This window comes from Sparus aurata, chromosome 13, assembly GCF_900880675.1.
Source record: "Sparus aurata chromosome 13, fSpaAur1.1, whole genome shotgun sequence".
NCBI classification, from domain to species: Eukaryota; Metazoa; Chordata; class Actinopteri; order Spariformes; family Sparidae; genus Sparus; species Sparus aurata.
The window spans coordinates 16,798,091-16,814,312 of NC_044199.1; the positions used below are offsets into that span (position 1 = coordinate 16,798,091).

The 16,222-nt window shown below is 43.6% G+C and overlaps 1 protein-coding gene across 1 annotated transcript; it reads right to left on the reverse strand.

Moving 5' to 3' along the window:
- Positions 1–3,746: 3,746 nt before the first annotated feature.
- wnt11 (wingless-type MMTV integration site family, member 11) lies at positions 3,747–15,823 on the reverse strand. Its single transcript, XM_030437063.1, is given in 7 exon segments — positions 3,747–4,768; positions 7,910–8,202; positions 8,333–8,610; positions 11,082–11,133; positions 11,135–11,327; positions 13,229–13,412; positions 15,378–15,823. Coding segments are annotated over 6 exon segments (1,074 nt in total). The 5' UTR covers positions 13,312–13,412; positions 15,378–15,823; the 3' UTR covers positions 3,747–4,593.
- Positions 15,824–16,222: the final 399 nt, after the last annotated feature.

Here is a 16,222-nt window from a genome sequence, read left to right on the forward strand (position 1 = left end):
TTTGTTCCATTCTTTGTAAAGAACGTACACGTCACATACGCGTCCAAATGTAAAAAAAAAAAAAAAAGCAATAAGAAAACCAAAACAAAAGACACATGTACCACATGCAGAGACCAAAACGTAAAAAGAAAAATGTTTAAAAAAAACAAAGCTGTAAATAACATAAGACACATACAAGATGTCATGCATAAAATTGAAGAATGGCACAGAGTAAAAGCACTAAAAGTTCATAAAAAAAAGTGTCTCCACAGTGAAATATTAAAGGCACAATGTGTAGCTTCTGCCACTATGGGGTGTCTTCGATCTAAACAGAGCAGGAGACATAATTTGATGACATCATGAAGTCACATGGTATCATGGGAGTTGTTGTCTTCAATGTTAAACAACCGCCATTGATGATAAAGATTGAAAGAAATCTAAACATCTACATGGATCAGGCAGTGAAATCAACCAGTTTGTTCAGTGTCATTAAGCATTAAACTAAAACATTCTACCTACCTCTCCTGAGTCAGTTTTAGACGTGAAGGGCTATGCAGGCAAGTTAGCAATACTACCTAACTACTTGGTTAGGTTTAGCCACCAAAACGACTTGGTTGGGTTCAGGTACCAAAACTACTTTACTAGGTTTATGAAAAGGGTTGGGTTAAAATAACTACGTTAAGGTAAGTGATGTTACTCACATTACAATGAAAGTGATGTACATCAATTATAACATGACATAAGTTACGTAATCTATATACCGTATGTTGATTTGCTCGCTTAACATAAATTTACCTGGTCAAAAACAGGACACACACCCTGGTCTACAATATGACCTATCTCAACAGCCCCCAAAAGACTTTTCTGGCTCTTTATACTAGAGGCACTTCAAGAAGTGACACCTGAAGTTACCTTGAGGGAACTTACGGTTTTCTCTGGGTTTGAGCATTGTTTGAAACATTCGAGATAAGGTAAGTACACAGCTCAATAAATAATACGACAAATGTTAAGTCATTTTTGGACATTTGAATGCGGAAATGTTATGATGATGATAATGTATCTTTAAATCTTTATTGTATTAACTGAGGGCCGACTTCAGCCAGATGAGTTTCCGACTTAACACCATAAACTCCTGGTTCAGTCATTGCCTGCCTGCTCCTCAGCCGTCCATTGATTTGTCTTTACCTTGAAAGGTGCATGCTTTGAATGGTCTCCTGGCAACATGGCTGAGGACACACACACAAACAAACACACACACACACACACACACACACCAAAACAAAAAAATAGCCTTTAACAGCACATAATGCAGGGTTCCTATTTAAAGGCTGGAGGGTCAGGGTGGGGGTGGGGTCCACAAAAGTCCATTTACAGTATGGGTCAGTACATCTGAAAGCCTTTACCACTCCAGCCAAATTCTTTGTCTCTCTCATTCACAGCTAGTTATCTGGACCACAGGCAGCACAAAGGCAATTGGTATTATATTGTCCGGGCTGACATTAACCCCTGATATTTTCACTGCTCTCCATTAAAGTCCTCTTCTCCTTCTCTATTACCAGGCAATTCCCACAGAGCGAGGGGTCACGCCAACCGTGAAGAGATACTCAGATACTTTAGGACAAAGACAGTGAGAAAGAAAAGAAACAGAAACCGCAGCGGCGATTAGTTCCGTTTTTTTGTCGTCTTTGCTTTTGTTTTGTTTTCCTTTCCAACACAAAGGTCTTTAACGGCCCGGATGAGGGCCGCTCTTAAGCCGTTTGTACCTGATCCCCACCAAAATGGCAGCCCATTCAAGACCCATTTTCCACACAGTCACTCTTGCCGCACCACCACAGCTTCACGTTGACAGATAGAAAAATGGAAGAATGTGGAGCAAATTAATGTTAACAACAGGTTCGTATTATTAGCACGCTCAGACCTTCCCGTGAAATGTTGTTTTATTGTGTGGGCGATGGCCAAGACAGAGATTTCAGGGGGGTGAGACAGAGGTCAACTGAATAGTTGCATGTCTTAATGATAACAGTGGTTGCTCAGAGGGTCAGCATTTCCAGACTGACTTCAGGCTCTATCTAATCTTCGGAGGCCTGATGAAATTACCCCATGCTTTTGGAGTTAGACAATGAATTTATCAACCGGATTTCAACATTTACTTAAGCACAATTTCGTGAATTTAGCGAATTCCTAGACAGACTTATATTGACAGAAGATGAAAAAGGTAGATAAGTCATTTTGTGAGAGGGATCACGGGTCGGAGCGCGCTCTTCAGAGGGTCAAGAGTTCAGCTGGTGTCCTTTCAAAAGCATTGACTTTTAAAATACACTTTTCCAAAACAAATCAGACTTTTTTTTGTGGTATATTTATCAAATGTGTTGAGAGTGACATCTGAGCATCCTGCATACGTCCTATTTTTACGCTAACATTTGCACTATTGCGTCATCTGATCGTCCTGACTCTGGCTGAGCTACCTGTATCGAGGGACAGTGTGGAAGCCCTCAATCTGCAGATGAGGCTTCACATTTCAGTTAGCAGTGAACCCAGTGACAGACAGCAGTGGATGGACTCACACACACACGCACACACACATCATTCACAGGTTATTCTCTCCAACTACCAGGCTGAGGAATGCCAGTGACTGAAGAGTCCTTGAGGCTGTCGACGGACAGGCCTGTGTGCAGACAGAGCAGACCCCCGCTCACCTGCACCCGACAGATCCTCCCTGCCCCCAAACCAAAAGCCACAGTGCACTGTGTCAGTCCTGTGTCTGCTTTAAGACTTCTTATAGTTCATTGTTCAGTCACCCCCTTCAGTCTTGCTGTTGAACTTGATCAACTCTTGTTAACATATATCTGTGTCCAAAGATGAAATGCAGTGGACTGTGAAACAAGTCCAGCATCATTAGTCTGGGATCATTAAAGTAATTCTATTAGTAATTCTATTCTATTCTATTCTATTCTATTAAATTGGCCTCTAAAACATAAATGACTGGTGGTAATACTGCGCTCAGCCTTGTTTTTCCACAGTACGTGGAGTTGTTTTGGCACTTTGTGTGTGCGACCACAGGCTAAGGTCAAGAAGTGTTACAGCTCCAGTGAGTGTGCAGCCTGCACAGGCTGGTGCTGTGTTGGATCATGTGAGCTCACAGCATGGGTCCTACATCCTCCACAGCTATTTCTGTCAGTGTAAAATCATGAGAACCACTTTAACCAACACTAGGCTGGCCAGAGGGTAATATCCTGGCCCGATACAGAGCCAAGTATGTTCCCTCCGACAGTCCAACAGTCTGGCTGCATGTTCAAAATAAATTAAATTTCTTCTTTTTGTTGTTTGGTGTTTGTACGGCGGGGGTCTGGCTCGCACACAAATGAGTGTTTGAGTGTTAAAGCCGTGATAGGAGTGACAAAAATCCCTTTGTGATGGCCTTTGTGAGGGGGTGGAATGTCTAAACAAACACTTTCCCAGGGTTTGGGTGATTCAGAGAGTGATCCCAACAGGCTGTCAGGTTGAACCCTGCAACTCATTACTGAGTGTGCTGAGCTGATTTACAATCACACATTGCTATAAGTTGTGGTTAACTGTTTTTTTTTTTGTTTTTTTTAATAACACTTTAGATTTGCAGTGAATTACAGTTTATATTGCTTTGCTTAAAAATAATTAGGACGGGAGGTTACGGGCTTGACTATGCCAACACGCTGTAAGAGCTATACGGTGCGTTATTAAAGGTGCAGGTCACAGAATAAAAGAAAAATGTTCATGTGAAGATCATTTAATTATTTTATAAATACTTCTTTCTTTATTTCAGTATACAAAATAACAGTATGTACATCCACACAAAAGTGGTTTACAAAATCCATGAGTTCAGCTCATATGCTCATGAAAAATAGAATATATTTTGAACTGCATGTCAGACATAAAGGAGATAATGCACTATTTTACAAAGTCCTCAATGCTCTTCTTCTCTCAATCCACAGGGATGCGGGCCATGTGAAGATCCACGCAGGACACATGAACGAGCGTCCAAAAACGTCAACCACAAAAAGAAAAGTTCCGTGATTGAAAAGTACTTGAAATTCCCTTTGTGTTCCCTTTTTTCCTCCATTGTCCATCGCTGCAGAGGAAAAAAGCTGAATGGTACCGAAAAAAAGTACAGCATGGATCCATCAGAACCCTCTGGATTTTCGTGGAATGAAGCCAAACATGAGTCTCAGTCTAGTGAGGGGGAAAAAACAATCCCTCTCCTCCAGCATTAAATCCAACATTATTTCTTTTTTTTACTAGAGATATAATAAAATAGACTTTCAACATCCCTGTGAGAGGAATTTATAATCAATAACAAGAAAAAAGGAAATACCCAGGAGGACGGCGGTCTTCACGTAAACCGGCGCTGTCGCCATGCTCTCCGCATTCCAGGTTTGTGAAGCGAAAAAAAACAAAAACCTCAGAAGCCCAACTGTCAGCTCGGAGACTCGATACAAAAAAGTGATACTGACACAAGAATAGACCATTTCTCCTTGAGATACACATGCTAAAGCTTAAGACAAAAGTAAGCCTTCTTGGTATGGTAGTGCTTTGGTTAATCTGTAGCCTCGGGGACTGCTGGTTGCAGCCTGCGTCGACTCATTTGCAGACGTATTTCTCCACGATCCGCTCGCACTTCTTGCAGGTTACGTAGCAGCACCAGTGGTACTTGCAGTGGCAGCGCTCCACCAGCTTCTCCATGTAAGGGTTGTAGCCACGGCCGCAGCACATCAGGTCACAGTTGTCGCTGCCCAGGGAGGTTTTATTGCACTGCCTGAAAGTAGACCAAAAAAAAAAAGAAATTAAGCAAGTTATTTTGTTTTGTGTTGCTTTGTGTCAGCTTCAACAACGCAGACCGCCGCAAACTTTTGTACCGAGCAACTGACGATGGACGCAGTTTGGTTTCCTGTCTAAGAGGCGTTTAAATTTACAGCTTCAATCTAAAACATTTTCAGCCTGGGAAGAGCCAGTAATAGTCCTTTAAAAGCGCCTGACCGGCTGCTGCGCCTTAACCTTTTGTGCGATCCTCCTTCAAACATTTTTTTCTCTTTCATTTTCTTTTTGTTTCCTCGTCTTTGGCCAGCGGACGCTCAGCCTCTCATTTCAGAAGCCCGAGGCGTCCTGAATGAGCGGAGAATAGCCCTGCCATAAATCACAAGGCTGCCCTCCCTCTCTTTAGCTTGCCCTTTCCACATAATTGCATTGTTTTATGATGGCAGAGTGTTAATGACCAGCATGGCGTGGGGAGATGCTGAGCTGATGGCTGCCACGGGAGTGAAGGAGGAGGGGGAGGAGGAGGAGGGACAAGAGTCATTGAGAGTATAAGACAGGTTTATTAGATCGGTGGGAGCTGGGAAACAGACAGAAACCCCCACACAATTACGTTTTGTCAGGACCAAGATCTCATTATACCATTGCTGTGCTGGAAGTGGAGCGGGAGGACAGCTCAGTACATTCTCTAGTTCCCATCTAGTAATGTAATTAAAGACTAAAGCACGAGCTTCATTAGTGTGCCTTGACACTTTATTTTTGCGTCCGTGATCACACTTAATTCGTTAGGAACAGCTGCAAAAAATTCACTTTCTCTGTCCCAGATTATCTCGCTGGCCACAAAGCCTGACCCGAGAAAGAGTATCCACTGCCCTCAGCTCTTGTGATTTGGTCACAGCTAACAACGTAGGCAGGAGCGAGGTCAGTCCAAGTGTAAAACTTTAGAAAGCACAACTCTCCTCGAATGGACACCAGCGATAGAGAGAACTCAGAGCAAAGCAGACTAAACTGAAACCATGTGATCGGGGTTTGAGAAGTTCCTCTGCACATTTGGAAATAATCGATACCCGCGCATGTGCTCTCATACACAAACGTCGGCGTCAATAATCCATGTCATGATGGCAGCAAAGCGGCCGCCTCATGATTTGGTCAAATGCACTAATGTCGCAAACTGTGCGTGGCTGCTGCTGCGCTATGAGCCTGCGGACGTGGGGACACACCAGGCACAGTGAGTGTCTTTGACATGGAGCATGTCTCCTGGTTATCTGCAGAGTGGCCTACGGCTAAGGAACACATGATATGACAGTCATATGATGGATGATATTTATAACACATAACGAGATCATGTGCCATTTAGTAGAACTTTTTCTCCTTGCTGTCCTGCTTCAACAAACTGAAACGAGGTCAGTCAGTGGGGTGATGTTGGGGATATTACATGAGATCAAGTTTTTATACGTATGAATGGAGACACTTAAACTGGCCATTGACAACTTTTTCCTTTGAACTTATCACTCTAAAGTAAATACTGATACTCACTTTCACTGTGCTATTCATTTTTGCTCTGGACGGCTCACTGTAGCCATGTTGTGAACATAACACCAACAGCAACACCACAGGGTAACACTAGGTCAATGAAGAGCTTTCTCTTCTGATTGAAATGTCTTCCCCAAGACTCCAAAGTGCTCCTTTAAGCAACCACACTAGTCAAATCTGCCTCCAGTGCCACGCCAAAAAAACTGAAGAAAGCTTAAGCCTGAGATATGATCTGTTTTTCTCTGCAAACATATTGGAAATATGGAAAATTGGGAAATTCGATAAGCTTGCAAGATTTCTCTGATATTGCCTGATTAATGTTCACAGCGGAATTCTTTTGTTTGTCTGTTTTTAACATTCAAAAGGATGTTTAAACTTTGTTTTAGATTTTTTGCATCAAAGAAAATCAACTAAATCAACTGTCCTGACCAGTGTCCACAGCAGTGTGTTTCCACCTCTAACAGGAAAAACTCTTCAGGGGGAGATTCCTTAAGATGACGATGAAGACTGCTGCATCGACTCAAGTCTCCTGTGTCCCACCCAAAAAGTTGCACTCGAACACACCATAAAGACTACAGCTGGAAGTCCCTCTGCACACTGCCAGGTATATTGACTATGTTGGTCATTCAGAAAGGGAAACAGGACGACTTTGTCCTGATAAAAAAAGTTTTTTATAGACACTGCCAGTACTAATAGAAAAGAAACAGAAAATCCAAAATGACACCGGCAAAGGGGCGGGGGCAACAAATAAAGAAATCATGTAAACTACACCGACAGGCTTGATGGGCTTTTCCTGTTCCTTTTACTTTCTATCTTCTCTGCACTGATTTGAATCAGCCAATCAGAGTAGTTTCTCTAACAGATGCAAACACAGACATGCAAAATAAGCCAGAAAGCTGCTGACCAGGGCCAACTAGTGCCGACAGACACACTGCAACAACTAGACCAACAGACACTCGCCGATGGGCCTAACATTGGCTGACAGCCGACTGTCAGCCAGGTGTTTCAGGGCCCTAACATACACAATATAATCATTAATGGGTTCATAAGCCGGATCTAAGCCTGAGTTAGACCCCCTTTGGCTAATGGGCTCCTAGCTTTCCTGCGAACCAGCAGCACTTCACACTGTCCCAACTCAAACACTGGAGCTGAACAGTCTAAATAAACCTTTATCTTTGGGGGGACCACTAACTATTTCCCCATTTGTGTGGCCCTTTCCCAATCAATATCAGCTCGAGTGCACTCAGTCCTAAGAATAACTGCATTAGTCATAGTATCAGATAGCAGGACAACGACTCCAGTCAGCACAGCCTTTCCAGTGACACATGCTCAGACAGGCCACAGACGGAGCGCTCTCAGGGGCCGCTGGTTATCAGCCGGCCAGCAAACTCAACGGTGCCACCGAGGCAGGAAGGCACTTCACTAGAGTCAACATCCTGAATGAGCAGCCATTCAGAATTGGTTGTTTCCTATGTGTCAGCTGCTTAGCTGTCACTGACATGAGTCATGCTAATAAATCCAACCACTGAGAGCTATCATTACCACCAAGCATCCTCCCCCTTTGTCATGCACACTCACAGTCGAAACACTCAATGTGACGTGGCAGTCTCACCTGTCCTGCGTGCCAACGGACCCCTGTTTGTCAATCCTGGAGCAGAAGTCCGGGGAGCTCTGCAGGTAGACCAGCTCGTTCTCCCTCACCGGCCTGATGTCGATGTCTTTGGGTACCAGCTGCTTGCGTGTCCCCACGAGCCGGTGGACCACTTTGGTGGCAGACAGGTACTTGGTCTTCAGGTCCATGGCAATCTCTCTCAGGTCTTGCAGGCCTTTCCAGCAGGTCCTTATGGAGCAGGAGCCGGACACGCCATGACATTTACACTTCATCACCAGCGCGTCTCTCAATGCCTGGACATGGGGACAGAGGACATGGAGGTCAGATAGCGCTCACTCTGTGTGGGACCCTGATACATTAACAATAGTATGTGCAGTGTGAAGTTTTAAAAAGTAAAGAGTAAAAACACTCCATATTGCTTACTTGTCTCCCGACTTCAGCGTTGTGTAGGTGCATCAGCTTGTTAGCATGAGAGCCTGCCCGCTTCATCTTCATGGGAGCGTCAGAGAACTTAGAGCCCATGATCAAGCCATAGTGCAGGTTGTCAGCACAGCCGCCCCAGCGATAGCCAGGCTCTAGGATCTGAGCGGGAATAGGACCGCATGAGCACAGTCGCAAATCTCCAGAGGTGCACGCCCGAGCTATGGTGTGGCTTATGGTCGCTGCCGACAGGGCGTAGACGAACGCGGCCTCTCTTGTTCCTGTTAAAAAAAAGATAAGAAACCCAAATGGTGTGGGTAAAAATGGAAGACGTCAAAGTCATTCAATAATCATTTTCCTCTTGAGTTCAGTGCTGACACTGACAAGCACAGTATGTCATTTCTGGCACTAGGGGTCTCTCGCTTAAAACATAACAAAAAATGTGAATAGTGTGGGATCATGGGAGTTGTTGTCCTTATTGTTGAACAACCACCAATGCTGATGATGAAATCATCATGAAATGTAAATTGGGCAGAAAAGTTTTAAGTTTTAAGTAAGGTTTTAAAGTTTTATTCACTTTACGTGAAGTCCCATTCACCAACTTCCTTCTTCACTCTCTGACATATTATAAGAAGTTATAGCGACAGTCGGTCAATTGAAATGCAGTTAATTGAATTAAATTACAGAATTCTCTGGGTTTGAACACTGTCTTGAACATTAAGGATAATGTAAGTACACAGCTCAACAAAATACATAACAAAGGTCTAGTCATTGTTAGATATTTGATGCAGAAATGTTACATATTATATCTTTAGGCATATATTCTGTACAGTCATTATGTGTCGACATTAATTGAGTGATCTTTGTTCTATCAAAGGTCAGAATGCAGTGAAGGTTCTTCTCAAAGTTTCCCAAAGCCTGAGCTGACATCATCAGAACGATTTCTCACTTAGTCCGACCAGCAGTCTGAAACGCACATTTTAGACTGGACAAAGAAGGAACAATTATCTGATAATTAAACTAGCTTGATTATTTTTCTTTTTATTGATCTCTTAATTGCTATTTAGCTCTAACAGCTATCAGGGGCGAACAACTGTAGATATAGAAACTTGAAATAAACAGTATTTACTCGATGTAGGGCGCTGCCAATGCAGTGTGTGAATATTTTCTCTGATTTTGTTTAAAGGAACAGTTCCTCAAAAAAAAAAAGAAAATTCAGTCATTATCTACACACCCCCATGACGAGGGAAAGTCAGGTGAAGTTTCATAGTCCACAAACATTTCTGGAACTTGACTGCAAAACAGCGTTGTAAAACCACACTCCGTCTTACGTGGGTGTACAAGCTCGACCGCGTGTCGAGGCTGTAAATAAGGTCGTTTTGAATCAATTTGGGATCTCGAGGCTTTTTGGAGACTTGGGTGACGCAAGGTGAGCTGTATGGAGCCATCTCACGCAGTTTTTAAGTTTGTTTTTTTTAAAGATTTAAAACAACTTCTAACCCACTTCAGTTGTTTAGCAGAATGCTCTAACACTGTTTTTGCTGGGAAGCTCCGGAAAATGTTTTGTGGCGTACGATACTTCACGTGACTCTTCATCAACTAGGGGGTTAAGTAGATAATGACTGAAAAGAAATTTCTGGGTGAACTGTTATTTTAAGGGTTACATGAGTTTGTTTTTGATGGCTCAAATGTGTGCACATTGATTTGAGAAGCTAGAAGATTTCATACTTTTGAGACAGGCAACTGAGCCAGCACCATCTCTCATGATGAAGTGTAAGTGTGATCAAATCAATGTACGTCCATGTATGGACAGTTCAACACTTCTCTGTGATCTTTTCCTCGACTTCCCTCTCAGCCTTCTTCTGTTTAGTGGGAAACAATGAACCAGTCAAACGCAGCCTGTCACTGCTCATGCTGTAATGCAGAGTGAGCTCTGATGTGATCGCTGCTGATGTGCATACCCGGAAAGCACATATGCTGAAGGGGCCGAGGAGCAATTTGAAGTAAGGGAAGAAATCATGTATGACCGTGTGCTGCCTAGATCAAAGCCATCCCTTGACAGAGATGAGCCATTTCCTGTTTGGTGCGGACTGCTCGTTCGGTAAATGGCAGCCATGTCCTTTTCTGAGGAGCGCTGCACCCGCTCCCCCCACCCACGACCCTGCAACTGTCTCTGGCTCGCTCAAGGTCTTTTCTGGCAATGCAAACAGCAGAGTCAGACTGCAGCGCAACACAGTCAGATGAAGCTGTGGATTCTGGAAATAACAAGCCAATTATTTCATCCTAAAGAAAGTACACATGTGGTGGTGTGTGTGTGTGTGTGTGTGTGTGTGTGTGTGTATTCTTGAGTAACAGCTTGAGCAGTGTGTAACCTCCTCAGGAATGACTGATGGAATCATTTTACTGGCAGCATAAAAAGGGGAAAGATGAGGCAGCACGTCATCTTCAAACTAGGACTCACTTATAAAACGGATGTAACTCTGTATTAAAGTTTTCAAGATGGCTGTCACGTTAATACATACGGTACGGATAAATCTGTTGTGGCGTCTGAGCACAACCACTATTAGAGGTCTGGGGATCATTCCACCAGTTATTGTAACCTAAACTGCACTAAACATGCAGCTCTTAATGACCTCGGTTTTAGATATTCAGTGAATGTCAAGCATGACTATAAGTGTCAGATTCTCGTGGCAAAAAAAAAACAAAAAAAAACCTTGTCCGCGCTGTCATTCCAAACTGTGTGTAACCATACCTCGGTCGAGGTCTGGTCGATACTTCGGGGAATCAGCGGGGATTTCGATTGAAGGAGCAGTTCCAACGCATATCAGCAAAGGTCTTCTGGCACGTTTTCTTGACTTCGCGGGCCGCTTGGATGATGGTCTGCATGAGCTCCAGGTTGCTGCGACACAGCTGAGCTTGCGAGGACACCATGCCAGGCAGCAGCTTACAGTGTTGGGTCTGGTTGATGTGTAAAGACGCAGGGGTGTGTGACAGTGCTCTGCAGGGTGGGAGGTTGCGATAAACACAGACAAGAGGTATTTGTCAGGATGCATTCAACCATACATTTCTTAATCTTAATTTGCGGTGGCGATGACAACAATGGGGCGATTGCCCAATCACGGGTTTCTGTTTTATGTGTTGTGAAATTATCACATTTATGGGAATAACAAGGCATGCTGGGAGTTTAAGCTGCAGTGGTGTGTTAGCAATTTGAGGTCCACATCAGCTTTGAACAAACAATTGAAAATCCAAACAGATAATGCTTCAATCAGGGAAATATTTTGGCGCGGCGCGCCGAAAAGAACAACTTATCACGCGAAATTCCCAAAGAAGACTCAGCTGCGGATCCATAAAATATAAGTGACACGTTCTTGGCACATGGATTTCCTTTTGTTAAGCAGAGAGGAGGCATCAACATCAGCCAAAAAATATAAAAACTTCAATAAATTCTGATCCACGGTCAAATAAAAAATCTATATAGATCCCTTGCCATTTTCCACCACAGGAAGCATCGTCCTCTGTGGCCTCCATTTGACATCAATCGCCTGTTTACAGACTATAAAAGGATGCACACATTTGAATTAAACAATTTCAACTTGTTTAGGATTAACTTAATAGAGGAACCACAGGCGAAGCAGGTCAGCTCTGATCTCGGCTCTTCGCGCCTTGCACTCTGCTGCAAGTTCGTGAGAACCAGGCAGCACCGTGGCCTGTTTTACATTAGGAGGCCGAGGGGCCGCCACTCTGTGCCCAATGATAAGCTGTGACTCCATTGGGCTTGTGGTAACCCGGCACTCACAGGTGTTTACAGCCGCATCTGTTCTGCATTGCACCGCTGTGCTTTATCAAGCCTGTAGGACTTCTCGCTTTAGATTTAGCACATGCCATCCCAGCTCTCATGGGCACATCTGCTTAAGTCTTCCCCACTGTGAGCATTTACAACCACTTGTGCTGATAAGACGCATGGATGGTCTTGCTTAAGTCAATGTAGAAAGCTGTGTGTTCAGCGATCAGACATAATGATCAGGGACACAGACTAAGAAAAGAAGGGTTAATTTACATAAACAGATATATCTGTGTTTTTGGTGAACGATATCAATCAAACTGGTGTTGGTTCATTCATTTTAGGAATGGTTTGTATCTGTTTTTACAAATGAACTCTTCAAATATACAACAGCACACGCAAGTTGTGGTTGAAAGAAAAAAAAACTCAAAGGGTTTAAACAAAAAACAGTCCAACAGTTTCAATTGAAACATAAATAAGTTCAAAAAATAGCAAGTTGGGAATTTTACGGACTTTCCAACATTATTGAGAAAATGATTGTTTACTTTTACTTAAAAACAGTCTGGTGCTCAGCCTGAGCAATCAACATCGGTGTCAACATTTATGGCATCGGTTTCCTTCGACGGCACACTATTTTTACCCCGATTGAGGCCTGACTACACACACAGTAAGCAGTGACATCAGCGGCATTGTCTGCGCTGCCGCGGCGCCTCGTCATATCTGCCTTATTTTCTATTCCCATCTTCTTATTGCACGTCAGGGGCGCGTTTGATCTGAGGGCTCCGAACACAAACACACACATGGCATCCCCCTTTTTACTGAAGCTAATCAAAGTTAATCAAACAAAGAAGTTTCCGTTCACAACCTGAAGACCTGCCAGCTAATCTACTGTCCCCTTCATCAGACACACATGTACACAACACGCAGCCACTCGAGGAATGCTGGGGCCCTTCTCGAAGCTGTCACGGGCCCTCCACTCCATAAAACACTGCAGCCAAGGAGCCACACAACGGCGTGTGGCGTCATGACGTCGCCTGTTTTGACAGCGTTTAAATGTAAAGCAGTGCAGTGACGGCGACAGGAATGGGACAACGGGGTCTCCGGAGAATACTTACAGCCATTTGATGCCGGAGCAGACCTGAGACAGCAGCAGAGCCGTGAGCACACCAAGAGGCAGGGCATGAGAGCTGCTCCTCATGGTTGGACAGTTCTCACAGGACACGAATACAGAGAGCAGTCGGGGTATCTGGGCTCTGACTCAACAGTCAACTCTCATAGCACGGCTTCCTCCTCTAAACCCTGTAATAAATCATACAAATATTATCAATGACATTTACAGAGTCTTGTGTTAGTAGACGAGCACTGTGAAAGCCTTTGTGTGAGCTCTGGACATCATTTAAATCTATAAAACAGAGCAAATCAAACAACAGAAATATGGGATTTATTCTCAAAAACTGCATATGTTGAATAAAGACTGGCTTCATGGTAGAAACATTTGGGAATGATCAGAATTGTGCTCTGCATACAGGCCACTAACACAGTGGGCGTTAAAACACACTGTAAAGAAACATCCATGGTATTACAGTTACAGATAATCACAAGAAACAAGACACAGAACTGCAATGAAACATTTAAGACACGAGTGCCCAAACTTTTTTTCCCTTAGAGAGCCTGAACATTAACATAAAGGTGGGCCATGGGTCAAAAGTAGACACCTATTACATTGTACTGTTCCGATGCAAAATCGTCATCTCTAAACTCCTTGCTCAGATTATGAAATAAAATGAATGGTTAAGCCCCTTAGTTTTAAGAGAAGTTTGCCATCACAAACATAAAAAAAAGCATAAACATTGTAGAAACCAGATACATCGAGCGGACCGGGATTTAACCGCGGGCCCCATTTTGAGTGTCCCCGCTTAATGACAAAGAACTATCCTACATTTCCATACAGGGACCAGTGCTGTGTTTGTGGTACAGATTGCGTCTCAACAGGCAAAGCATGCTGACTTTATTATAGTGAATTTCAACTTCAAAACATTCAATAACACAGTCATGTCGCTCATTGATATGCTGGTATTATTACTACCTCAGATTTTTAAATGGATGGACTTCTTGGGGTTTTACAGTAACATGAACTTTTATTAAACTTTGACGCACTAGCATTTAATCCAGACCTATCCCCCCGCATGTTTGAGCCGACTGCAGTTACTCAGCTGGGTGTCAGCTCTGTTCCACTTTGTAAAAATGTGAAGAATTTTTAATTTAAAAGAACAAAAAGTGTCAGCAGCACAGATCAGCCCACTGATCTTTAATCAGCGCATCAGAAGCTTTGTCTGATGGCCCTGAGCTGCTGATAACAGCTGTCTTTGAAGGGGGCTCACAGCAACACAGCAGGTAACAGATAATGGGCCTTAATACAGGGGCAGTTCCTGCTCGGCGCTGATTGGCGGAGACGGAACGGTGTATTAATTATTTAAATGCGCTGGACTGAAACTATTGTGCGGTGATCAACTGCGTTTTAAAGCACACGGATACGCTGAAATCGTAAAAAAAATATAAAATAAAAAAGAACAATTCTTTAAACACCATCGATGAAAAATAAGTTAATCCCTGAGCGTTCTCACTCTTTGTTTGTCTTTTTTTTTCCAGAAGCCTAAAGCGGATTTGCTGTTTAAATTTACATTCGGCCAAAGTGAGCTAAGTGGCAGCTCCTGTTTCCAACCAGAAGATAAAGGCTGATAGCCACACTCACACACACACACACACACACACACACCGATGTGTGCCTCTCCTCAAGCCAAGATAAGCCGGGCAGGCGCACCGAGCCAACTATTAATCATATTTCCTAACTATCAGGGCGGATCTAATTAGAGGAGATTAACTAACAAGGTCGGACAAGGTTATTTATATTGTACAATAATGCTGTTTTCCATTCAGCTCGCAGACTGAAGTCTTTGAGGGGATTCTAAATCACTCCGAAGATATAAATCTTGAGAAAACTGTTCCCGTACTTGTATATTAAATCAAAATAGGCTACAACGACCAATCTAACCAGAGAGTCTCCCCCTTATTTCAAACTAATCTTTGTTTCCAACTTTCTTCCAAGACTTTTCTCTCAGCTGATGGCTCCTCTACAGCCGACAAGCTCACACAGCAAACAACACAAAGCAGTCAAGCTCAGTGATCCCCAAACTTTAACCGCCGTCTCCTGCGCGCACAGACTCCTCTAACAGCGGCACACGGGGGAACAGAAGCCGGACTCACCTTTACGCACAGCTCTCAGCCTTCAGCAACAACAATAAAAATACATTTAAAAAAAAAACACGACGGAGGAAGAAAAATTAAAAAGAAAATAAAATCTCAGCAAGGTCGGGAGTATCCTTTTCGGGAGTTTTGTCTGCGTCGGAGTCAGCCAGACGCGTGAGTAAAATCCAGCATGGGGTGGTGGAGTAGCTCCGGACAGGTACGCATGGTGTGCACGAGAGAGAGAGAGTGCTGTGAGAGTGTGTTTGAGCGTGTGTGTGTGAGTGTGAGTGTGTGTGTGTGTGTGTGTGAGGGCAGAGACAGACAGGGAGAGAGGGAGAGAGTGAGGCTGAGTGGGGGCAGACTCGGCTCTAAAGTACCCCTGCCTGCTTTTGATCTCACTGCTGATGTCAGACCAGCATTAGCATAAGAAAAAGCGCGCCGGACCAGTGCACAGCTGCTCGGACACTCTCCTGCGAGGCACTGCGCACAGAGAGACACAGACAGAGACAGGGAGGGAGGTAGAGAGAGAGAGAGAGAGAGAGAGAGAGGGAGGTTACCGAGCTATAGTCCTATAATATTCCCACAGGGAGGTGAAGTGAGTTACAGTGTGTCTGTGATCATGAATGCTGCACAGTGACCTTCGTTTTTTTTTTTTTTTTAGTTTTTTTTTCTGCATTTTTTCTTTTTTATATAGCTGCCCTGGTATCAAACCCCCATGAAATGCTATTAAAATTCCTCCAGCTCTCAATGGACACTGTGTAGTGTGACCTTATCATTACGCTTAACAGGAGCCAGTGGTTCCATGTGACCGGCCGCTCACTCTACAGGATGTGACACGGACATAAAATATTCGATTAAATGTT